Source organism: Lithobates pipiens, unplaced genomic scaffold (genome assembly GCF_037356315.1).
Source record: "Lithobates pipiens isolate NorthernLeopardFrog02 unplaced genomic scaffold, aLitPip1_a1.2 Scaffold_24, whole genome shotgun sequence".
In the NCBI taxonomy this organism is placed as follows: Eukaryota; Metazoa; Chordata; class Amphibia; order Anura; family Ranidae; genus Lithobates; species Lithobates pipiens.
In genome coordinates, this window is record NW_027507786.1 from 5,832,437 (window position 1) to 5,857,274 (window position 24,838).

General features: G+C 46.9%; 1 protein-coding gene across 1 annotated transcript in view; it reads right to left on the reverse strand.

Annotated features, from left to right (window-relative positions):
• The window catches only part of SBF2 (SET binding factor 2), a gene marked incomplete in the record, with an annotated part of 632,543 nt that overhangs the window by 106,096 nt on the left and 501,609 nt on the right, over positions 1 to 24,838 (reverse strand). Inside the window, 4 exon segments of the mRNA XM_077453547.1 lie at positions 6,968 to 7,095; positions 21,610 to 21,805; positions 21,932 to 22,005; positions 24,269 to 24,438. Coding sequence (XP_077309673.1) covers positions 6,968 to 7,095; positions 21,610 to 21,805; positions 21,932 to 22,005; positions 24,269 to 24,438 — 568 coding nt within the window.

Genomic DNA, 24,838 nt, shown 5'->3' on the forward strand with positions numbered 1-24,838 from the left:
AGTCTCCTAGACACCTGCCTTGTTTAGATGTCTTTTTAGTGCTATACTACATATGGACTGACTTTTGGTTACCATTTAGCATACTGACTGACAATAGCGATAAATGATAGCATTGCATGTGTATAGCGAGTAACTATAGTGGACGTATTGAACGTGTATAGTAAGTAACCAAGCGCCTACTTGTTTTTGTTCTTTTTTGCTATTTTGGAATATTGGTGTCTGTACACTGTAAGAGCCTTGAGACTTGCAGCGACTTGCAGCGCGATTGCCTCAGGCGACCGGGATCTGACTTTAGCGGCGGCTTGCAAAATTACTTCAGTATAGAAGTCAATGCAAGTCGCCCCAAAAGTCGTACAGTAACCCTTTTCTAAGACGGTTCCATTGCACAGAGCGGGACGGCTCTAAAGGGGCAGCTGGTTTGTTTTCATTTCTTCTCACTAAATCTTAAAAATTGTTTATCAACATTCAAGGAAGCGCCCTTCTTCGTGGTTTGTTATTGTATTTATGACTAACACAGACATGAAGTATTAGGGCCGGTTCACACAGCGGGCGATGCGAGGCGACACGACTCGCCTCGCCTCACTCCCGCAAGTCGCCCCCGTTCTGTACAATGGAACCGTTCTGAGAGGAGCGACTCGAGTCGCTCCGACTCAGAAAAAAGGTTCCTGTACTACTTTTGGGCGACCTCGGGGCGACTTGCATTGACTTCTATACAGAAGTCATCTGCAAGTCGCCGCAGGTCGCGGCGAGGCAAGTCGGAGACGCCTCGCCTCGCCTGCTGTGTGAACCGGCCCTTAAAGTGATTGTAAATGCAAATTTTAAATTAAAATAACAAACATGTCATACTTAACAGCTCTGTGTACAGTAATGGTTTTGCACAGAGTACTTTGGCTCCTCCTCCTTGTCAGCACTTCTGGCTCCTCCTCCCCGCTAAGTGCCCCCATAGCAAGTTGCTTTCTATGGGGGCACCAATGCAGGCTCCCTCCCATTCCCCGCCTCCTCCTCACTGGCTGTGAGCCAATGTCTTGAGCAAATGAGGAGGGAGAGAGCCGAGAGAGCAACTGCTTTCTTGCTATGGGCGTACTGGTGCAGGCTCTCTCCCAAGCCCCGCTGTGTGTGTCCATAGCCACACAAAGCGCAGCATGGTCCCGCCCCCACTCCCTCCTCACTGACTGTGAGCCAATGGCTCCCGCTAATGTCTTTGAGCAAATGAGGAGGGGAGCCGACAGAGCAACTGCTTTTTTGCAATGGGGGCACCCATGTGGGCTCCCTCCCATGCCCTGCCCCCTCCTCACTGGCTGTGAGCCAATGTCTTGAGCATATGAGGAGGGAGAGAGCCAAGAGAGCAACTGCTTTCTTGCTATGGGCGTACCCGTGCGGGCTCTCTCCTGAGCCCCGCTGTGTGTGCCCATAGATAAACAGAGCGCAGCTTGGCCGAGCCTCGCCCCCTGCTCCCTCCTCACTGGAAGTGAGCCAATGGCTCCCGCTACTGTCTTTGAGCAAATGAAGAGGGGGAGCCAACAGAGAAACTGCTTTTTTGCTATGGGGGGCACCCGTGCGGGCTCCCTCCCGAGAGCAGCTTGGCCCCCCCCCCCCTTACTGGCTGTGAGCTCCCGCTACTGTCTTTGAGCAAATGAGGAGGGAGAGAGCCGAGAGAGCAGCTGCTTTTGTGCACAGCGCTGGATCAAGACTGGGCTTAGAGAAGTATAAAGGTGTAGCTGGAGGGGGTGGGGGGAGCTGCATGCCGAAGTTTTTTTTTTTTTACTTTAAAGAGGCGTTCCACCCAAAAGTGGAAGCTCCACTTATCTGCTCCCTCCCCTCCTCTGGTGCCACATTTGGCACCGTTCAGGCGGGATGAGGAAGGGGGGAAACGTGTACCTGTCCCCACTTCCAAGAGACTGAGCCACGGCGCCGTCCCTTGAAAGTTTGACCCCTCTCCTCCTTCCCCCGCCACGTGTTAGAAAGCGCAGTGTGCTTCGCGCAGGCGCAGTAGGGAGCCACAGTCTCACTTACCATAAATGGCGGCGGCAGCACCAGAGAGCCTATCCGAAATTCAGCTGGGGTGCTGACATTTAGGGGTCCCTGGACAGGTAAGTGTCCCAATAATAAAAGACAACAGCTGCAGTGTTTGTAGCTGCTGACATTAATTTTTTTCTTGGGGGGGGGCGGAACTCTGCTTTAATTCATAGAATGCATTAAGGTAAAAAAAAACACGTCTGCAATATTGAGGAAAGGATCAGGATGACAACTGGAACTCTCACCTCCAAGCACAAGTCAGCAGTGGCAGCTCCTATATTTCATTAGTCACATGTTTCTTTTAAGCTACTAATAAGAAATAAGTTTACCCAAGACTACTGCTTCAAATATAGTCAGGTTGGCTCATCTATGGCCACAACCAATCCCCTTGGGACTCCAACTGCCCTGGGCCTTTGCATTATGGAGTCTCACTGCTTATGCTGTATTCTCTGTAAAGAAAGTAAATAGCATGTAGGGCAGGGTTCATGCTCCCTAGCAAAGTCTGCACTGGTTTTACATTACAGAAATTGCAACATGAGCAGTGAGACTCAATAGTGGGAAGGAGGAATGAAGGGTAACCCCAGGATGATTGGAATGGCTGCAGCAGGAGGAGTTGGAAGCAAGATAAAATAAAGCGATGCAAAAAGGAGCCCAGCTGTGAGCTCTAACACTAGCTTGAACATTCATTGACTGGTCATGCAGAAACTTGCTGTATTTAAAGAGGAACTGCAGTCTGCTCATATCATTTTTAATAAAAACATCTTTGCCATTCTGAAGCTTCCCTCCAACCACTTTGCATATTATTTTATATATACTGCGATTCTGTACTTGCCAAATATGCTGCGGAAATCTCCCTCCCACTGAGTCTGGCTACAGCCATTTTAACTGTGGGCAGCTGAAGCCTTCACTTCCTGGAATTACACAGAGGCACACCTCCAGCTCTGCAGCTCTCATTTGCCCTCTAATAACTCACCCCCCCCTCCCTTCCTGGCAAACTCTCACGAGAGTGAGTGAGTGAGCGAGCTGTGCATGATGTCATAATCCTAAGCTAATGACCAGACAAGAAACAAGAAGTGGGCTGTATAAGGGATTTACTGGCAGAAAAAAAAAATGTTTTACTATCCAAAGTTAAAACAACAACAACAAGGGCAGAAGATTTAATAGATGGAAAGATGAAAAAATGACTGAAGGTCCGATTTAAGGAAAGATATTAGCTGACTTTCTGGCGCTCATGTCTATGGGAGACCCCCGAGCTTGCTTGTTGACTGCTATTTGGAGAACCTCTCGGAATGGATCGTTTTCCAAGCAGCGGGCAGCATCCATTGGCAGTGTGCCTACCCATCTCCATTTTTTATGTTTTGTTGGTGATGTAGCTGGGACCTCAGGTGTACATGGGTCACAGTCTACAGGCCTCAACAGATTCTGTGTAGGAATCAACCTGCTGTTATCAAACTCGAACCGATTTCCCTGATACCAACCCATACCGCTCACGTCTTTACAGTCTCCTTCATAGGCTCCCCCTAAATGTTCTTAGACTGACTGGCTCCAGAATTGGACATTATTATGTCTGCTCCAGTATGGAAGACAAGTGATTTATCATGGAATGGTTCCACTTTGCTGCTTGCGTCATACCGCTAAATTATGCGGGTACATAAAACGCTCCTCTGTACGCCTCCGCCTCTATGACATGCCTTCCCTCCAACTGTGTGAACAGAAACAAAAGTAATTTAACCCCTTCGGGATCTCGTGTTTCTTGTGATGGCTTTAACAGAGTTTAAACATTTTTAATTTTATTCTGTACAAGCTGTGTGCAGAGCGCCAGAAAGTCAGAAGAAAGATTTCAAGATCTATAGGGGGGGGGGGGGGCACACACGATGCTCACCTACACTGCAGAGTGCATGAGCATCATGGGAAATGTAGTTCCAAAACATCTGGGGTGCCAAGGTTCGCCATCATTGCTCTAGTATGTGGGCCTGTTAGGCCCCTCCCACAGCCATGCGCTGCATATGTACAGCACAGTGATGATATCACTGCTACTTTACAATGTAATATCTTTGTATGCAAAGTCATTTGGATACAATTTGCATACAATGTGGATTTATATCCTTTTTTTTGGCTACTGAGAAATAGATTTAAATGCTATTTGTTCATTTGTTGGTAATATGCTAGTTTGAGTCACAGGTGAAAAAGTTAATGATTACTGAAGAATCCGTTTGTGATGAGACAAACAATATTAAGACATCAGTAAGGTGATTGCAGCTTTCAGATAACCCCGTCTTTAGATGGAGTACGGATAGGCACACCTCTGTTATCTAGAGTTTCCTTTATACAGCATTATCTGTTAAGAGTCAAAAAGATGACACAGCTTCAAAAGGCATTCTAAACAACAGTGCGGGTCCCGAAGAGCACCTGTCACCTCCATGCTGCGGAGGAGGCACTGTTAGGCCACCATTCACACCTGGGCATTCTGCGGCGGCAGCTGCAGACACTTATTTTTCCTTTTTTTTTCTTTGTTTTTTTTACTTGAGCGTTTTTGGAGTGATGCCATTAATTTGAATGGGCCTCCCTCCGCTCCAAAAACGCTCAAAAAAAGAAGCTCACATACCGAATCTTGGCACAGAGCAAAGAGCATTTGCGGTTTACGATTTTACCGTGATTTTTCACGAGACAATTGCTGCAAAATCACCCCGTGTTTGGGGTGGCCAGTAAGAAATAATGACATTGCAAACGCGTTCCTCAACTTTTGCCGCGATTCTGGAATCCCGAATGCCCAGGTGTGAATGGAGCCTAAAAGCGGTAGTAGTAAACCACTGGAGAAAAAACAAAACAAACCAAAAAAAAAAAAAAAAAAAAACATGCAAGACAATGGCATAATGTTCTAGTATGCATTGCATAGTAGCACATTATGAATTACCTTAGGCCCCTTCTTCACACCGGGGTGGTGCGCGCGTCAGCGGTAAAGTGCCGCTATTCTAAGCGGCGCTTTACCGCCGTTTCAGCGGCGGTCTGTGGCCGCTAGCAGGGGTTAAAACCGCCCGCAAAGCGCCGCTGCAGCAGCGCTTTGCCGGCGGTATAGCCACGCTGCCCCAGAGATTTCAATGGGTAGGAGCGGTGAATACACCGCTTCTTTCACCTCTCCAAAGATGCGTCCAGCAGGACTTTTTTCAACATCCTGCTAGCGCACCGCTCCAGTGTGAAAGCCCTCCGGCTTTCACACTGGAGTGAAAGGGGCCAGATTTTTTTCAGGCGCTACACAGGCGCTATTTTTAGCCAGAGAACCGCCCCTGTGTGAAAGGGGCCTTAGAGTGAAGACCCCGCAGTGTCACCCAGTTACCACTGAGGGGGCTGCCATGTTCCCCTGGCATTTCTTCGGGGTTCGTGGGCACCGGGCTGTAAGTGGGAGCCCTCGGTTCCAGCAAGAAGCTCTGAAGTTCTGGCACGATAGACACCGGACCTTCAGAGCACATGCGCCGCTGCGGCGTACGTTTAGGAGATATTCATTTTACCAGGTAAGCCTTCTTATAGGCCTTGTTATAGGCTTACCGGTAGGTAAAAAATCACAAAGCGGGGTATACAACCGCTTTATTATTATTATACACAATTTATATAGCGCCAACAGTTTACACAGCGCTTTACAATGTATAGGGAGGACAACACAATTAAAGCACAGTTCAATACAAAGGGTACAGGAGGGCCCGGCTCATAAAGCTTACATTCTAAAGGGAGGGGGTGGTGGTACAAAAGGTAATAGATGCAGGGAATGATTTGATGGGGGTGCCTCGGGGATAGTTATTAGGTGGGTGTGGGATAGGCTTCTCCTAAAGGTGGACAGTGTCGGGGCTGATCGGACATACTGGGGCAGGGAGTTCCAGCGGATGGGAGAGGCTCTGGAGAAGTTCTGAAGGCGAGCATGGGAGGAGGTAACAAGGGAGCTAGAGAGCAGGAGGTCCTGGGAGGAGCAGAGGGGACAATTTGGGCGATATCTGCAGATAAAGTTGGTGATGTAGATGGGAGCGATGCTGTGAATGGCCTTGTATGTTATGGTTAGCATTTTGAATTTTACACGGTGGGGCAGGGGAAGTCAGTGAAGGGATCGGCAGAGAGGTGCTTTAAGGGAACAGTAATAGCTTCTCTTAAGTTTTGTATCGTGCAGCAAGGAGAAACGCTGAAAATGGGAAGGGTGGCCAACTAACCTTACTATGAAAAACTTCACTTGTTTAGTCTGGACAAAAACCAGTGATTATCTCATTATTATGTATAAATATCATAACATTATGACTGCCCACCATAACCAACTAAAATTGGGTAGGTCCCCTTGTCCTGCAAAAAACAAAAAAAAGAAGAGCCCTGACTCATTGACTCCACTAGACCTCCGAAAGTATTCTGTGATATGTGGCACCAAGCCATCAATATCGAATCCTTCAAGTCCTGTAAATTGTGAGGTGGGGCCTCCATGGATTGGACTTGTTTTTCCAGCACGTCCTACAGATTGGATTGAGATCTGAAGAATTTAGAGGCCAAGTCAACACCTCAAAGACACCTCCTTCCATTGCTCTGTGATCTAGTTCTTTAGCTCACATGCCCATTGTAGGTGCTTTTGGATGTGGACACGGGTCAGCATGGGGCACCCTGACTGATCTGCGGCTACCCAGCACCGTACACAACAAACTGTGATGCTCTGTGCGTTTTGACATCTTTCTATCGCAAAACTTAGGGAGTTAAATTGAATGGACCTTTATCTTTTTCACCCTAATTGTGTAACTAGTAAAACTGGCCCATGGGTTTACTCTGGTCATCCTCTTGCCCACAACAGTTGGAGTTTATGAGAGGCTGAACCTAAAAACCATACTTTTTTTTATTTTTTTACAAATTAGTTAACAATGTAATTACACAACTGTGTACTATAGTATTACTGATCCACGAAGACGGTGGTGACCTCATCTCCATTTACCTGGAAAGTGGCCGATCGAATCTGGAGTCCTTCCTGCATGTTCTGCTGTAGGTGGTTCTGGATGTTGATCTTCTTCTCTCGGGTTATAGAAGCGATAGGGACGCTGCGTATGACAGTCTGCTCACCCACTATGGAGAAAATAAACAAAAATGTATGTTACATATGAAGTGCAAACAGTCGTTCCTCCCGCACACAATACGCTGTGTTCCCTGCAAGGTTCAGCTTGTTGAATGACCACAGAAAATAAAAACACATTGGTGAACAGGAAACACATTCTGAGAATGGACAGGTAAGAGGACCAACATAGCCAGGAGATATCTCAACAGGAATAGTGGGCGATGACACATCATCAGGTGCAGAACAGATTTCAGAAAGCAGGAGCACCCAATCGAATGGGTGTGGAGCTTTGGGAATTCTGTCTGCAGCAGATTAGATGAAGATGAATAGACAATTTACCTTGTAAATAAGTGAATAAAGTCGCGCTATGGAAAGAATACTAATTATATAAAAATAGAAATAGAAAACTCCAATGTGATGAAATGTGTGGATCAAATGTACAGGGTTAGAGCTGCCTTTACCTGGAGCCCTCACTTCCTTAACAGGGAGGGGAGGGAAGTTTTTAGAGTATTGAATAAAAAGGTTATGGCGCTAAACCCAATTAGTGATTTATTAAATTGGCCTATCGCCACAAACTAGTGTTATTAGGAAAGCACTATGTTTTTTAATATTTTTATTCAATACTCTAAAGACAATTTACCTTAGCACAGGTGCCATGCTAGCTGGACTGCTTTCACTTACTTAACAGAAATGCTGTAAATCGAAATGGGAGGACATTTAGTTTGCTGATGCACAGTGTATCAAAGAAGTGCCTGTGGACGTGGTATACATGGACAGAGGGGTGGCTGTAGACATGGTATACTTGGACAGAGGGGTGGCTGTGGACGTGGCATACATGGACAGAGGGGTGACTGTGGACGTGGCATACATGGACAGAGGGGTGGCTGTGGACGTGGCATACATGGACAGAGGGGTGGCTGTGGATGTGGCATACATGGACAGAGGGGTGGCTGTGGATGTGGCATATATGGACAGAGGGGTGGCTGTGGACGTGGCATATATGGACAGAGGGGTGGCTGTGAACGTGGCATACATGGACAGAGGGGTGGCTGTGGACTTTATATACATGGACAGAGGGGTAGCTGTGAACTTACTATACATGGACAGAGAAGTGGTTGTGGACATGACATACATGGACAGAGGGGTGGTTGTGGACATGGCATACATGGACAGAGGGGTGGTTGTGGACATGGCATACATGGACAGAGGGGTGGTTGTGGCATACATGGACAGAGGGAAGGCTGTGGACTTGATATACTTGGACAGAGGGGTGGCTGTGGACTTGGCATACATGAACAGAGGGGTGGCTGTGGACGTGGCATACATGAACAGAGGGGTGGCTGTGGACGTGGCATACATGAACAGAGGGGTGGCTGTGGACGTGGCATACATGAACAGAGGGGTGGCTGTGGACGTGCCATACATGAACATAGGGGTGGCTGTGGACATGGCATACATGAACAGAGGGGTGGCTGTGGACATGGCATACATGAACAGAGGGGTGGCTGTGGATGTGGCATACATGAACATAGGGGTGGCTGTGGATGTGGCATACATGAACATAGGGGTGGCTGTGGATGTGGCATACATGAACATAGGGGTGGCTGTGGACGTGGCATACATGAACAGAGGGGTGGCTGTGGATGTGGTATACTTGGATTTTTCAAAAGCGTTTGACAAAGTTCCCCACAAACGGCTCATGTGTAAGATAAAGTCTAGTACTACTGAGCAGGGGATCAGCAAAGTTGGGGGTACTACTGAGTGGGGCATCAGCAGAGATAGGGTTACCACTGAGCGGAGGATCAGTAGAGTTGGGGGTACTACTGAGTGGGGCATCAGCAGAGCTGGGGATCAGCAGAGCTAGGGGTTACTACTGAGTGGGGATTTAGCAGAGCTGGGGATAAGCAGAGCTAGGGGTTACTACTGAGCGGAGGATCAGCAGAGTTACGGTTACTACTGAGTGGGGCATCAGCAGAGCTGGGGGTTACTACTGAGTGGGGATTTCAGCAGAGCTGGGGGTTACTACTGAGCAAAGGATAAGCAGAGTTGGGGGTACTATTGAATGAGGCATTAGCAGAGCCGGGGGTAAGTCTGAGTAGGGAAGCTGCTGAACAGGGGTACTGAGGAGATGGGGAACTGCTAAACAAGGGAACAAATAAGCTGTGGATCTGCTGAACCAGGGAACAAATGAGCTGGGGATGTGCTGGATCCCTTTAAAACAAATAGAAAATCAACACACACAGGGCCAAGCTTCATTAAAGCTTCCAATAAGTATCAAGAACGCATCATAAAAGTATGTTGAAGCGGTAGGCGCTTTAAAGTGTGTTAAAGTCGTAGCGGGTGTAAATGAGCCCACTATCTGCAGTCATCTGTCATTTTACCAGAAGTCTGCATAGAGCTTGAAGTCAAATAAGAAGCATCCCTTGCAAAATACTTTCCTTTTTTATTTTGATACTTTCAAAGACTCTAAAAGGATAACTGGGCTGTTCCTCTTTGCATTGCACCACTGAGACTGCATAGGAGGTAATACTGAAGGTAGATTCCCCCCACTAAGATGTTAATTTGAAGTTTGCAAACCTTGGGCCGGGCCATAGACGGTTCGAATCCCGGTTGGCTCAGCAGGACCCGGCCGAGATTGGAACCATGTATGGGCAGGCTGAATGTACCGAGTTGATCGATGTATTGCTTTGCATTACTTACATATACAGTATTCTGTTGGCCAAGCAAGTAAGAAACAGCAATAAGTGTTTCTATAATCCATTGCTGAGTATATAGCTCATCTGAATGGGATTTTTTTTTTCCCCCAACATTTTACTTTAATCAAGTTGACGAGCTTATTTTTTTTTTTTTATTCAGCTACATTAGGATCTTGATTGCGCCTCCCATTGATGGATCGGAACAAATTGTTGGCGGTGGGCTGCAGCAATGTTCTTTTAGCGAGACAGGTACAATTTGTTCTCGGATAATGGAAGGCGTATACAAAGAGGGGAAAGGTCAGGCCTCAATATATACACAAATACCACAATATACACAAACGGCGGCCTCCACTCCGCATGGAAGCCCAATCTCCGGGATTATTTTCACTGCCGTTCGCCAATAAACTGCCATTCCAAAACGGTTGTAAATCCTTCAAGCTGGCTGGAGGGTCCCCCGTGTTATTAGCTGCTTCCATATGCTGATATCAACCGCCGATCGCCAATAATTACAAGTAATTCCTTTCATATGAATCAGATACGTAAGCAGGGCTACATTCATCAAAGTGAGACGTGGCGGAGAGGACACATTTCTGTAAACAACCACTCACCGAAGACGTCCAAACAAAAATAAGAAGTTCCATGGATCTGCGTCAGGGCTGAATCCTTCCACTTGTGGACCTTTAGCCCTTGTACACAAGGTCGGACATTCCGATGGAAAATGTCCGATCGGACCGTGTTGTTGGATAATCCGACTGTGTGTGGGCTCCATCGGACTGTTTCCGTCGGAAAATATCCGACTGACAAAGTTTTAGAGCTGGGCTATAAAATTTTCCGACAACATGATCTGGTAGGACTTTGTCCAATCGTTTGTAGAGAATTCCGATCGGACAAAGTGCCACGCATGCTCAGATCAAATTACGAGACTAAAGCTATTGGCTACTAGCCTGAACGTAGTCCCATCGTACGTCATCACGTTCTGAACGATCGGATTTTCCGACAACTTTGTCCGACTGTGTGTATGCAACACCAGTTTCTGACAAAATCCGACGGATTTTGTTGTCGGAATTTCCGACCGTGTGTACAAGGGCTTAGACCAGTTTTGTACCCCTGTGGTGCGATAATGCACGTTAAGATACTTTGTGTTATGCCCTGTACACACAGTCAGACATTCCGACGACAAAAAACGTGGGATTTTGGCCCAAACTTGTCTTGCATACACACGGTCGCACAAAGTTGTCGGAAAATCCGATCGTTCAGAACGAGGTGACGTACAACACGCACGACGGGACTATAAAGAGGCCAATAGCTTTCGTCACGTAATTTATTCTGAGCATGGGTGGCACTTTGTGCGTTGGAATTGTCTACACACGATCGGAATTTAAACAATCAAATTTTGTTGTCGGAAAATTTTAGATGCAGATCTCAAACTTTGTGTGTAGGAAATTCCAACAGAAAAGGTCCGATGGAGCCCACGCACAATCGGAATTTCCGACAACACAATCCGATCGTACATTTTCTGTCGGAAAGTCTGACCGTGTGTACAGGGCTTTAAAAGTGGAAAGCTGGGAATGCCGGGATTGGTGACGTGACTTTTAAAGATGAAGGCTCCACGAGTGCCATACAGCTCTGGAGTTTGCACATTAACATACAAGTTTAGAGATGGTGGCTCCAATATTTGGAACCAGAAAGGTTCCCTTTAATATGGTAACACTACAACACAACAATCTGTACATGTAACGTGCCCAGTCAACTTACGATGGCGAAACGCGCAGGTAGTGCTACCTGTTGTACCCACCTTTGATCACCGTCCCTTGATTCCACCCCCTACCCACCTACCAGTACTGCCCCTTTTAGAGAATACAGAACCAAGTATGGTTTTGTGGTGCTAAATCATTTTAATGGAACATGTTGATGATAAAAAGAAAAGCAGTGCAATGGATCCCCTGCAGTCAGCAACAATAGAATCCCAGCAACAGATCTCCACAAAACAATAGACTCCCCTCAGCTACAAAGGACTCTCTCCCCCCCCCCCCCTAACAATAATAGATTACCTGCAGAAACAGTGAAACACCCACAACAAAATATCACACCCAGTAACAAAATATCCGCCCAAGCAACATTAGAACCCCCCCCAGCAACAACAACAGATCTCCCAGCAGCCAGTAAAAATAGACCCCTCCCTCAACAGTAGATCCCTTCCAGCAACATAAGACCTTCCAGCAACAATAGATTCCCCATCAGCAAAAATAGACCCTCACACAAAATCAGATCCCTGCCAGTGACAACAGATCCCCCAGCAGCCAACATAAATAGACCCTCCAGCACACCCCACGCTGTTACATACATTCAGTGCTGGAGGTGCCGGAATTGCGTTCCCCCGCGTTCCCGCTGAAGAAAATCCCTGGTTCTGACTTGTATTCGCCTGGGTTGCAGACCAGTTGGCTCAGTCCTTATGGAGGAGTAGAAGAAATAACACGTGTGTGTTTTGCTGTTGTCGGAAAATTAGTGGCAGGAACCTGGAGCAGCGGATTAACATCAAATTTTGCACGAAAATTGGCAAAAGTGCGATTGAAACTTTAGCTCTGTTACAACAGGCTTATGGTGAACATTCTATGAAAAAATCTTTAAGACCCCTTTCACACTGGGGCGCTTTGCAGGCACTAGAGTGCTAAAAATGGCGCCTGCAAAGCGCCCTGAAAGAGGGCTTTCACACTGGAGCGGTGCGCTGCCAGGATATAAAAAAAAGTCCTGCTAGCAGCATCTTCGGAGCGGTGTGTATACCACTGGAATCAATGGGCAGCGCGGCTATACCACAGGTAAAGCGCCTTGCGGGTGGTTTTAACCCTTTCTCAGCTGCTAGCGAGGGGTAAAAGTGCTCAGCTAGAGGCTAAATAGCGCCGCGACATTGACAGTAAAGCGCCGCTAAAAATAGCTTTATCGCTGATGCACCCACCTCACCCCATTGTGAAAGGGGCGTTAGTGTTTTTGAATGGCATATGAGGTTTAAGAGGGGCTGGAAGGATGTCCACAATGATGCAAAAAGCAGGCAGCCAAAAACGCAAACGTGGACAGAGGGAGAACCCTCAAAAACTTATGCTGGTGCATTTTGTTGATCACAAGGGGATAATTCACTACGAGTTCATAGAATATGGTACAACGATCAGGGCCGTCTTTAAGGCAGGGCAAAAGGGGCAGCTGCCCTGGGCCCTGTCATTGTTGTGGGGCCCAAAGCAGCTGCCTCATACTTGCCAACTATCCCAGTTTACATTCCCTTGTTCCTTGAAGTTTTAGTCCTGTGCTGCTACTAATGCTGCCCAGCTCTGCCCTATTGTTGTGTACAGATGACTCACCTTCAGACCTGTGTTTACATGTAAATACTGGCATACATATGTAAATAGCAGTGACATGCATATGTAAATAGCTGAGGGCAACTGCATTGATATGTAAATAAAGGCAGCATTCATAGGTATATCATGCCCCCCTGCAGTGAGAAGAAGATGTGTTGTAATCTATAGCAACCAGTGAGCAGTATTACTGTACAGTAATCTCTAGCAGCCAATCAACAAGCAGAAATGTGCTGTAACCTCTAGCAACTAATCAGTGAGCCTTAAGGAGTGCTGTAACCTCTAGCAACCGGTCAGTAAGCAGTAATGATATGCTGTAACCTCTGGCAACCAATTGCAATTGCTGCCTGATCTGATACAGTAAGCTGATTTTAGGTCTAGCTGCTATTTATTGTATGTCTCAGAGAAGGTGGAGATTGAAATTGCACGGGGGGAGGGGGGCCCTAAGAAATTTTTTGCCCAGGGTCCAATCAATATTAAAGATGGCCCTGACAACGATCAACCAACATTGTTACTTGGAAACTCTGAAAAGTCCATAACGGGAATCAAAATTGTCACACCTCGTACATATCTTGAGAAAAAAGCTGGAGGGGCACCTAGCAGTGTTCTCAGAGAAGAGTAGACTGACCTGGGGTGGGATTTCTTATGTCTACTCTGTGGGAGTAAAGGGGTAGGGCACCATGAGAGCGAAGGGGTGGTATAATGTGGTCCCTCATAATCATAGTGTTGGCATGGATCAGGACTATGGCGCTGAGGTGCTAGCACTGTGTGCATAGTGGGCTTGGGTTTTTAAATTCCTAAGTGGCTAATAATAATATGGCTATAAATGTCATAAAACGTTCATAAGAAAAACCACTTTGAATAATATTTAAGTAAATATCTTCATTATTCTCCCTTTGCACTGTCATCAGTATACCGCTATGGTAGAGGGTGCTTTTACATCATAGACAAAGGGTACATGATGGTTTGGCGGAAATGCTAAGCATGGATTTCTACAGGGGTACCAAAGGGGAAGGTAAGGTACTGTCACAGCAGGTGATCTGCCGGATTACATTCACCTATGCATTAATTCAGTTTCATTTGCGACTAATGCAGGGTTCTTCAATCAGGGTTGCATGCAACTCTAGGGTTCCTTCAGAGGTTGCTAGGGATTCCTTGAGCAATGAGCAGTTTCAGCCTCTCAGATATGTTCCCACCGACACCATTGTTTTTTTTAGCGATCTGTAAGAAGATAATTCTTCCCAATGTTCACAAGTGTAAGGAGCATTCTTCCCACTGACCATCACACTAATGTATCATGAGATGTAGATATAGTCATTATTAGCGGGGGGGGGGGGGGGGGATTCCCTGAAAACCGAAAAGTTATTTCAAGGGTTCCTCTCTATTAAAAAGTTTGAGAAAGACTGTTCTAATGAATAGTTGACACCTGTCCTTAATTTGTAGGGACAGTTCCTCATATCAAAAGATATCAAAGTTAAAAGGAGCCTCCAGTGTTTTTCCTCCTTAGCATAAAAAAAATAAATAAAAAAAAAACATTTCGGGTTCCGCCAAGAACGGAGAGGAAAAAAGTGGCGGGATATTTATGCAGCTTTGTGTTTGAGTTGGAAGCTCTTCACACAAGACCGTTGGGTGGTCCAAGATGTTAATCGCCTCGTGCCGTAACAGGAGAACTAGCCTTGATTGGGTTTACTTTGGAGGCCGCTACAAAAATTAATAAGAGAGTAACAATTTACAAACTCGCGGATCCGCCGCTCACTCGAAAAAAAGTCATGATCGCCACATAGTGCAAGCCACAGACAGGAAACCTACTGATCTGATCAATAGCAACTGTGACTATAAACGCTTTGGAAGCTGCCAAGTTTCAATCACTTTCCTAGCAACCGCTATAAATGCAAGTTTATAGTTAAAATCAGTTGGCGGAACAGCCACAGAAGTGTGTACCTTCACTTTTGTTTCCTTAGGGTGGCCCCGTCTTCCTACAAAACCTTGAGAATACCAGTTCACTGGCATTTAATTAAGCTGGCTCTAGTCTCCATTTCCTACTCTGCCCTCAACAGTTGTGACTCCAAAGAAATGGATCTAAGGAATGCTGGGACTTCAACACTAAGGCCGCGTACACACGGGCGGACTGTCTGTTCAACTTAGTCCACTGAAACACATTTCAGCAGACAGTCCGCTCGTGTGTGGGCTTGAGCGGACTTTTTCAGCGGACAGTCTGGCGGACTAAGTCTTTCGGAATGTTGGAAAGACTGTCCGCTGGATTCGCTTTTGGGCGGACAATCCGTGGACAGTCCGCCCGTGTGTGTGCCAGTCCGCCCAACTTTTGAAATAAGCAGACTTTTCCCGCCCGGAGAAAAGTCCGCTCATTTCAAACGGGTATCCAGGTAGGCGGGGCTCACGACGGAGACGTCGCTGGCCCCGCTGCCTGGTATGGACTTAAAGGGGAACCCCAGAGCCGAAAAAAATCCGCGTGGGGGTCCCCCCAAAGTCCAAAGGCGTCGACGACAGAAGACCGGGCCACCGCCTGCAAAAGAGCTAGAAGAAGGCGCGGTGGCCCGGCAGAAGAACCAAAGAGGGGGACAAGACCCCCGAAGTCGGGAGAAGAGGCCGCGGCGGCGAGGAAGAAAGCCGGACTCCTCCGCTAGCAAAAGAGCTACAAGAAGGTAGCGGAGGAGTCCGGCGAGAAGACCCCCGAAGATGGAAGACCCCCGGAGCTGTGCAATAAAATATTTTATCTCGTGTGTTGTGTTTTTTTTTGGTACTTTTATTTTACAGGTGAATGGGTAGGAGTACATTGTACCCCATACTCATTCACATAGGGTGGGGGGCCGGTATCCGGGGGCCCCCTTATTAAAGGGGGCTCCCGGATTCCGATAAGCCCCCCGCCCGCAGACCCCGACAACCAACAGCCAGGGTTGTCGGGAAGAGGCCCTTGTCCTCATCAACATGGGGACAAGGTGCTTTGGGGTGGGGGGGCCGCGCGGCCCCCCTCTTCCCCAAGGCACCCCCCATGTTGAGGGCACGCGGCCTGGTACGGCTCAGGAGGGGGGGCGCTCGCTCGCCCCCCTTTCCTGGCCGGCCGGGTAGCGTGCTCGGACGAGGGTCTGTTGTGGAACCCCACGCCGATTTTTTTCGGTGTTGGGGTTCCCCTTTAAGTCCATTCCAGGCGGGGTCAGCGACGTCTCCGTCGCGGGCCCCGCCTACCTGGAGACGCGCTCGAAATGAGCGGACTTTCCTCCGCGTGTGTGGGCGAGTCCGTTCATTTCAAAAGTAGGGCGGACTTAGTACGGCGAACTTAGTCTGCCGTATTAGTCCGCTCAAAAAGTGCCGTGTGTGGGCAAGTCCGTTCATTCAAAAGTTGAACAAACTGTCTGTGGGATTGTCTGACGAACTTAGTTGGCCAGACAATCCGCCCGTGTGTACGCGGCCTAATGCCGCGTGCACACGGCCGGACTTTTCGACGGACTAGGTCTGACGGTCTTCCCGACGGACTTACGGCGGATGGTCCGACGGACTTTCTGAACGAAACGGACTTGGCCACACACGACCGGACTAAGTCCGTTCGAAAGTCCGTTCGTTTTGAACGTGATGACGTAAACGGGACTAAACAAGGAAGTTCAATAGCCAGGAGCTGCCCTTGCATCATATTTGGTCCGTCGGACTAGCACACAGACGAACGGTTTTCCCGATTTTTAGTCCATCGGACTTGAGTCCGTCGGATAGATTTGAAACATGTTTTACCTCTAGGTCCGTCTGACTTTTGGGGGGAAAAAAAGTCCGCTGGAGCCCCCACACGATCGAATTGTCCGACGGATTCCAGTCCGCCGGACCGAGTCTGCCAGAAAGTCAGATCGTGTGTACGTGGCATTATTCATTCCAGAACATGTAAAGCCCATACATTTCATAAACCAATTTGCTCTGGTAAGATTTCTCGTGTGGAACAAGGCTCCCCTTAAGTGGGTACCTAGAAAAGTAGCTCAAAGCTTAAAGTGGTTGCAAACCCCATTCATGAAATTTGAGCACATGTATCTGTAGTGTTGACTTATATCACTCTAAATCTCTAAGTGTAATTTCTCTCTGCTGCTCAGTTCCTCTGCTATCAGCAGAGTTACTTCTGACAAGTTCTCGGACACTTAAGATAACAATATCTGAAAATTTGTGTTGGGGAGGGACCTTAGATGGAGATAAGAAGGGAGCTCCTCTATTCACAATACAACTATGCATGTGCCTTCGTTCCTTGGAGGGGGGGTGTGTCCCTTTCTCCAATCAGCTCTCACACCATGTAAATCCAGACTCCCCACCCACTGTTGAAAGATTTCTAAACACAATCTGCACTTTCCAAAAGGTGTAGAAAAAGGAAAGAGAGCAGATACACAAGTAAAGCTTATGAAGTAGGATTTGTTTTATCTTTATGTATCATCTGAGGCCATTCAATTCACTGGGTATATGTGAGGGTTTACATCCACTTTAACCGCTTCAGCCCCCTGGAAGATTTTACCCCCTTTCTGACCAGAGCACTTTTTGCGATTCGGCACTGCGTCGCTTTAACTGACAATTGCGCGGTCGTGCGACATGGCTTCCAAACAAAATTGACGTCCTTTTTTTCCCACAAACAGAACTTTCTTTTGGTGGTATTTGATCACCTCTGCGGTTTATATTTTTTGCGCTATAAACAAAAAAAGAGCGACAATAAAAAAAAAGCATTCTATTTTACATTTTGCTATAATAAACATCCTCCAAAAATATATATAAAAAAAATGTTTTCCCCTCAGTTTAGGCCGATACGTATTCTTCTACATATTTTTGGAAAAGAAAAATCACAATAAGCGTTTATTGATTGGTTTGCGCAAAAGTTATAGCATTTATAAAATATGGGATAGTTTTATGGCATTTTTATGAATTTTTTTTTTACTTTTACTAATGGCGGCGATCTGCGATTTTTATCATGACTGCGACACGTTGGACATTTTTGGGACCACTGTCATTTATACAGCAATCAGTGCTATACAAATGCACTGATTCCTGTGTAAATGACACTGGCAGTGAAGGAGTTAACCACTAGGGGGCAGGGTAAGGTTGGAGTGTGTCCTGGGGAGTGTTTCTAACTGTGGGGGGGGGGGCATGGCTACATGTGACACGTCACTGATCTCTGCTCCCGATCACAGGGAGCAGAGATCAGTGACAGTGTCACTAGGCAGAACGGGGAAATGCTTGTTTACATAAGCATCTCCCCGGTCTTCCTCCCTGTGAGACGATCGCGGGTATCCCCATGGCGATTGAGACCGCGGGACCCGCAACCCGACTCACGGATGTCCTGGCCGGCTGCGCGCATGTGGTGGCACAGCGGCAAACTTAAAGGGACGTACCTATATGCCCATTTGCCTGTCCGTGCCATTCTGCCGATGTACATTGGCGTGCGCCGGTCAGGAACCGGTTAACCACCTCCCACTGCACATGTAAGGCCGGGTGGGAGCTTCCTCCTTCTGAGTGGACACTCAGGAACGTCCCTTAGAAGGAGGGGGATTGCACGCGCATGCCCTTGCAGCGGCGCAATCCCGATGCGCTCGTGTCACCCGGACGCAGCGCATCTCCGATTGACAGGAGGGCTCTGTGATTGGCCCTCCTGATCACACGTGTCCAATCACAGCCGTCATGTGATGTAAACAGAGAGCTGATTGCTAGGCGATCGGCTCTCCTCTCCTCACACGGAAGTCGTCAGTGTGGAGAGGAGAGCAGATTGATGCAGCCAACCGGTGATCAGTGAGTATGAGCTGTTTTTTTTACAGCTTTTTACACACTGATCACCGGCCCAGTGTCCCCACACATGTCCCCTAAATAGTGTCCCTAAAACACTGTCCACACACATGTCCCTACACAGTAAAAACACCTGTCCCTCACATATGTAACACTAAAATCTTATGTCCCAATGATCATCTGCGCACATATATCCATGATCGCACAAACCAATTATTATACACTTAACAGGATTTTTTTTTTTTTTTTACCAAAAACATAGCAAAATACATTTTGGATTAAATTCTTGACAAAATTTGATTTCTTTTAAAACCGAAAGTAGAAAAAAATATAATTTTTTTTTTAAATGTCCGCTCTTTATCGCTTATATCGCAATAAATAAATAAATAAATAAAAAGATTTGGGAATAAATACCACCAAAATAAAGCTCTATTTGTGTGAACAAAATGATAAAAATTTCATTTGGGTACAGTGTAGCATGACGGCGCAATTCTTATTGAAACTGCAAGAGCGCTGAAAGCTGAAAATTGGCTTTGGAAGGAAACGGGAAAAAGTGCCCGGTATTGAAGTGGTCTAATACACCACCCGCGCCAAACCGACAGTGAAAGTGTGCAAAATGCTTCAGTTTTCCATGAAATTATAGTATGCAACCTCCAACATGTTTCGGGGGGAGGGGGGGGGGGCAAGCGTGCTCCCTTTTCATCAGTCCCCAGAAATTTCGACTGCTTTGATGGGCACATATAAACAGATACCACCAGAGAGATCTGTAGTATTCTGCTTGGAATGTTTTCAAAGGGGCATATTATGCCAGTGATAACAGGTGCAGAAAACTATGACCAGATGTGAAAGCATCTTTAAAAATGGACAGGCAGAGCAATGAGATATAGGCTCACACATGACTCCGTATTTTAGAATATCATGCTTAAAGTGATATTAAACCCTCATATTTAGGTACTTTCGGCAGCTGATTTAACCACTTACTGAGTATGCAGCTTCTTTATCTTTTAATCCTTGCCCATTTTCCAGTGTAAGCTGATGCCATGATTGCTGCGCCCCAGGTTTCCAGTTTCAAGGTGGCTCCTTTCTCTTGCAATGTCCTATGGAGCCATCTTTGCATGCAGGGACTAGAGTTGTATTGTATTGTGCTGAATACATTAAAGCAGGGGTCTCTAAACTTTTTAAACAAACGGCCAGTTTACTGTCCTTCAGACATTAGGGGGGGCTGGACTGTGTTCAGTGGGAGCAAAAAAATGACATAGCGCCTCTGGCGAGTAGGAGGAGAAATTATGCCCCATAATGAGTATTAGTGGCTGGAATAACTCTATACCATTGGTGTCAGTGGGAGGAACAGTGCCCCGTCACTGGTGTCAGTGGGAGGAACAGTGCCCCGTCACTGGTGTCAGTGGGAGGAACAGTGCCCCGTCACTGGTGTCAGTGGGAGGAACAGTGCCCCGTCACTGGTGTCAGTGGGAGGAACAGTGCCGCATCACTGGAGTCAGTGGGAGGAATAGTGCCCCATCATTGGTGTCAGAGCAGAGGGAGGAATAGTGTGCCATCATTGGTGTCAGAGGGAGGAATAGTACACCATCATTTGTGTCAGTGGGAGGAATAGTGCCCCATCACTGGTGTCAGTGGGAGGAATAGTGCCCCATCACTGGTGTCAGTGGGAGGAATAGTGCCCCATCACTGGTGTCAGTGGGAGGAATAGTGCCCCATCACTGGTGTCAGTGGGAGGAATAGTGCCCCATCACTGGTGTCAGGGGGAGGTATCGTGCCCAATCATTGGTGTCAGGGGGAGGTATCGTGCCCAATCATTGGTGTCAGGGGGAGGTATCGTGCCCAATCATTGGTGTCATTGTAAGGAATACTGCCCCATCATTGGTGTGAGTGCAAGGAATTATGTCTCATTGCTGGTGTCTGTGGGAGCAGTAGTGCCCCATTGTTGGTGTCAGTGAAAATAATAGTGCCCCATCATAAGTGTCACTGGGGGAGGGGGGTGAGAGAGCCCCACTGTTGATGTCAGTGGGAGAAGTAGTGTCCCATTGTTGGCATCAGTGGAAGGAACAGCGTCCCATCATTATAGTCTGTGAAAGAAATGATGTTTCAACATTTATATCTGTGGGAGGAATCCCTGATGGCCAGATAAAGGCAGAGAAAGGGAAGCATCAGGCCCATGGGCACAGCTTGGAGACCACTGCAATAAACTAAAGAATGCTGAGGGTTTAATACTGGCCCATCCAATACATTCTCCTCAAGGTCCATCCCCACCCCACTTATCCTCACCTTTCCTGAGTCCACCTCATCCCACCACCCAATTACTCCTGGGGGATCGGTCCTCTTCCTGGGATTCAATTTTCAGTCTTGAGTGACCAATAACTAGGCCCAAATGCTGTCACTTGAGGAGGAGAATGAGGTCCACAACCTTGTGTAAACTCTGACATGGAGCCTACAAAGGATATGACTCCTGGAGGAGCATGGGGAAGCTGAGGTGGATGGAGAGGTGCTCGGTGACTGAATAGGCAAGTGACAGAGTCTCTTTAGAGACACAAAACTCTGGCACAACCTAACTTATTTGCAGCAGGCATATAAAATGGATGGGGCTTAAAGACATCGGGGAATAAACAGGAAATTATAAGTTAGATTCCTACCGTTCTTATATTCCATTAGTTGCTGACAACTTACATGAAGTTGGATCTACACTTTAACCAATAATGTGCCAAGATGCATGTACCTAATGGGTCATGTGGAGTGCCTTTAAAAATGATGCGATATGTGGTAAGGAAGAGAGCGCCCTCTGCTGGCAGGATATGAGGTCCTCCTAACATTCCTCCAGTCGCCTCTTCTCTTCCGTCGGGGTCCAAGAGCACACGCAAAGCTTCACAGACAAATTCTTCCCCAGGAAGCAAGGCTGGTCGGAGGATTTTGGGCTGTAAAAGAAGGACAGATGATTGAAAAAAAAAATACAATTTACATTGAAATTGTTAAAAACAGGGAACCATAATTTCAAAAGATTACAGGTCTGTGAAAATGCAGCCCCCTGAAGACATCATTACCTTCTTGATTGGCGGTAACCTCCTGCTCTCTCGATGTACGGCCTCTAGGGTCTCGATGTGCATAGCTACAATACCTGGTAAAGACAGAATGAAACCAAAATTACACATAAGAGGTGATGTGAACCATGGAGCAACAATTACTTAATTAAAACAAACAGGGATGTTTGAAAGCCCCGTCCTGTGGGCGTAACGCGTAAGGTGGAGTGGAGCCCATGACATCATTACGTCACCCAAAAGCCACTGCCTGTGTGAGAGTTAGTGGGGAGGTTTATAGCGATACCTTCTCTGGCCATGCTGTGATTGTTCTTAAAGCTATGCCAAAGGTCTCCAAACTATCTAAACAAAAGGCCGTTTTACTGTCCTTTAGACTTTAAGAGTGCCAGACTAAGGCCAGTGGGAGTAGAAAATGTCCTGACGTTCAACTGCCCCATCTTTGGCGTAGTCGTTTTTTATTTCCTGCTTAGCAGGGAATGAACATACAACTAGATCCCCTGTCACTGAACACAGCTCTGTGTTGTTTACACTTACAGAGCTGTGTTCGGTGAAGCTCAGAGTCGATCACCGGGTGCCAGCTGTCAACCATTGACCGGGACCAGGTGATCAGCATGTGCTTTGACGCATGCACGTGCCCTCTATCTGGAAATGCAGACTCATATACAGTAAAACCTCGGATTGAGAGAAACGCAGTTTACGAGCATTACGCAATATGAGACTTTTTTTTTAATTCTGACTCAATTTGCGAGCATTGTCTCGCAAGACTAGCAAGATTCAAGCCTCTGGGGTGTGCAAGTACCGCATGTGGCCAGAGGGGTGGGGGACGCCGGGGACACTCAGGGAATGCTCAGAGACATTCAGAGAGTGGTCTCCGAGCATTTCCAAGTGTCTCCAGCGCCCCCCACTTCTGGCCACATGCGGTACTGCATACACTAGCATTGACACTGGAACAGATTATCTGAGTTTCCATTGATTCCTATGGGGAATTTCGCTCTGATATATGAGTGCTTTGGATTACAAGCATACATCTGGAACAAATTATGCTCATAATCCAATGTACTACTGTATATGCACGTGATTCTGCGCACAGCAGCCGCCCTGTAGCAGTAAATTTACAGGAGGTGGTCGCCAACTGGTAAAAAAAGGTGCAGGGACCTTTTTTGCTGCAAGTACAGCAGCCCATTCAAATGAATGGGCTGCTGTGCCCACGCGCGGGCCGTACAAAACGCATATATGTGAACCTAGCCTAAAAGGAAGCACGGGAAGCTAGATTTGATCTATTTTGCCTGCAGTAACATGTAGGGGTGGTGGGAAGCCACAAAGACATTCATGTCTCCAAGGAAGCAAGGGAAGCCAGATGTTATCTATTTTTGCTTGCAGTAATGTGTAGAAGAGCCAAAATGCAGCATGATTGGACGTCTCTGCAGCTCTGTAACTGTTGAGGTCAAGTGAACTCCAAAAACTGCAGATAGACACTGACTCCCTGTTGCATAAATGTGAATGAGATGGGTAAAAGATGGCTTTAGCTCCTGTTCTCCACCTGTAGAGAACTCCTCAGATGAGTTTCACCCTTTTCAGGGCTTAATCATAAAGGCCTCTATGACTAAGCCCCGAGAAGGACGAAAAACATGTGAGGAGTTCTCTACAGGTGGAGAACAGGAGATGAAGCCATCTTTTACCCATCTCATTCACATTTATTCAACAGGGATTTGGTGTCTGTGTGCAGACAGCCGCCATTTTGTTGAAGTCTACTGGAGTCTGTCAAGCCGATTCTGTCCATCTTGCACCAGTCTATTCACATGCTGATCCGACTGACACAGGTTTGTGGGGAGGAATCAGAGCTGTACTATTTTCATAGTTTTTTGTGCTGCACATTTCTCCAACAATGCAGAGGTAATGTTGTTAAGCAGACAGTTTATATAAATGCTGCATTTGTTTTTAATAAAGTTAAGTTAATGACAAAAGGCCCATTTTGGAAAGTGCACCAAAAACTGTCTGTACTAGATACAAAGCTATCACAAGCAGTTGTAAAGGAAGAGTCTAGTAGAGATGGTGGGCAAGGTGGCAAAACCATGAAATGTGCACATGCCAGGACAATGTTTTACGTCTGTGGAAGTAGATAGGAGCGTTTGGTGGGAATGGGCCAGGTTGTGCAGCTTCGTGATTTTTTTTTGCCAAACTGTTGGATAGTTCAAAAGCCACACAGCAAAATATCTCTACCATGTCACTCTTCACCCACGTTATGGGAAGTGTGACTGAACAGGGTGATGATTTACATATATCGGGGACGGTGCTTAGCAGGGAAAATTTCCCTCACGTGTCCCGCTGACAGTGGAGGCGTACCTGGGATCATGCAGTGCAGGCTCTTGATGTGATCTTGGGTCACCCCACTCTCCGTGCAGACTTTGTCAATAAATCTTGTGATAAATCGCACCACCGAGTTGGCAATATCGCTCTCCGAATCCTCAAACCCACTCTCTGTGTCGTAGCTCTCTGCAACACTGCCAGCAATGCTGAGAAATATAATTGGTTTACGAGCTCATTACACTTGGTTGGAGGATAGTATAAAGACAGATTTCAGACAGTTATATTAACAGTATTAATACACAACTATGATTTCTTTACATTGAAATGAAAGGCAAAACATTTGTGTATAGATAAAAAACAAACAAAAAAAAAAACACATAAATACCCCCCCTCCCTTTTTTTTTTTAAAGTGATAACATAGCCTCTGTTAGCTGCATAAGGAACTCAGAGAGCTGAGGGAGAAGAAACAGAAGCACACTGGAGACTTGCTAGTGAAAGTGAATAGCTTTGCGGGGGGTGGGGGGCTGGGGTGTCAGGACAGGTCTGGTCATTGAAGGAGAGCACAGCTAGAGAACTGACCGCGCTGTGTTCTCCTGCATAGCGTGG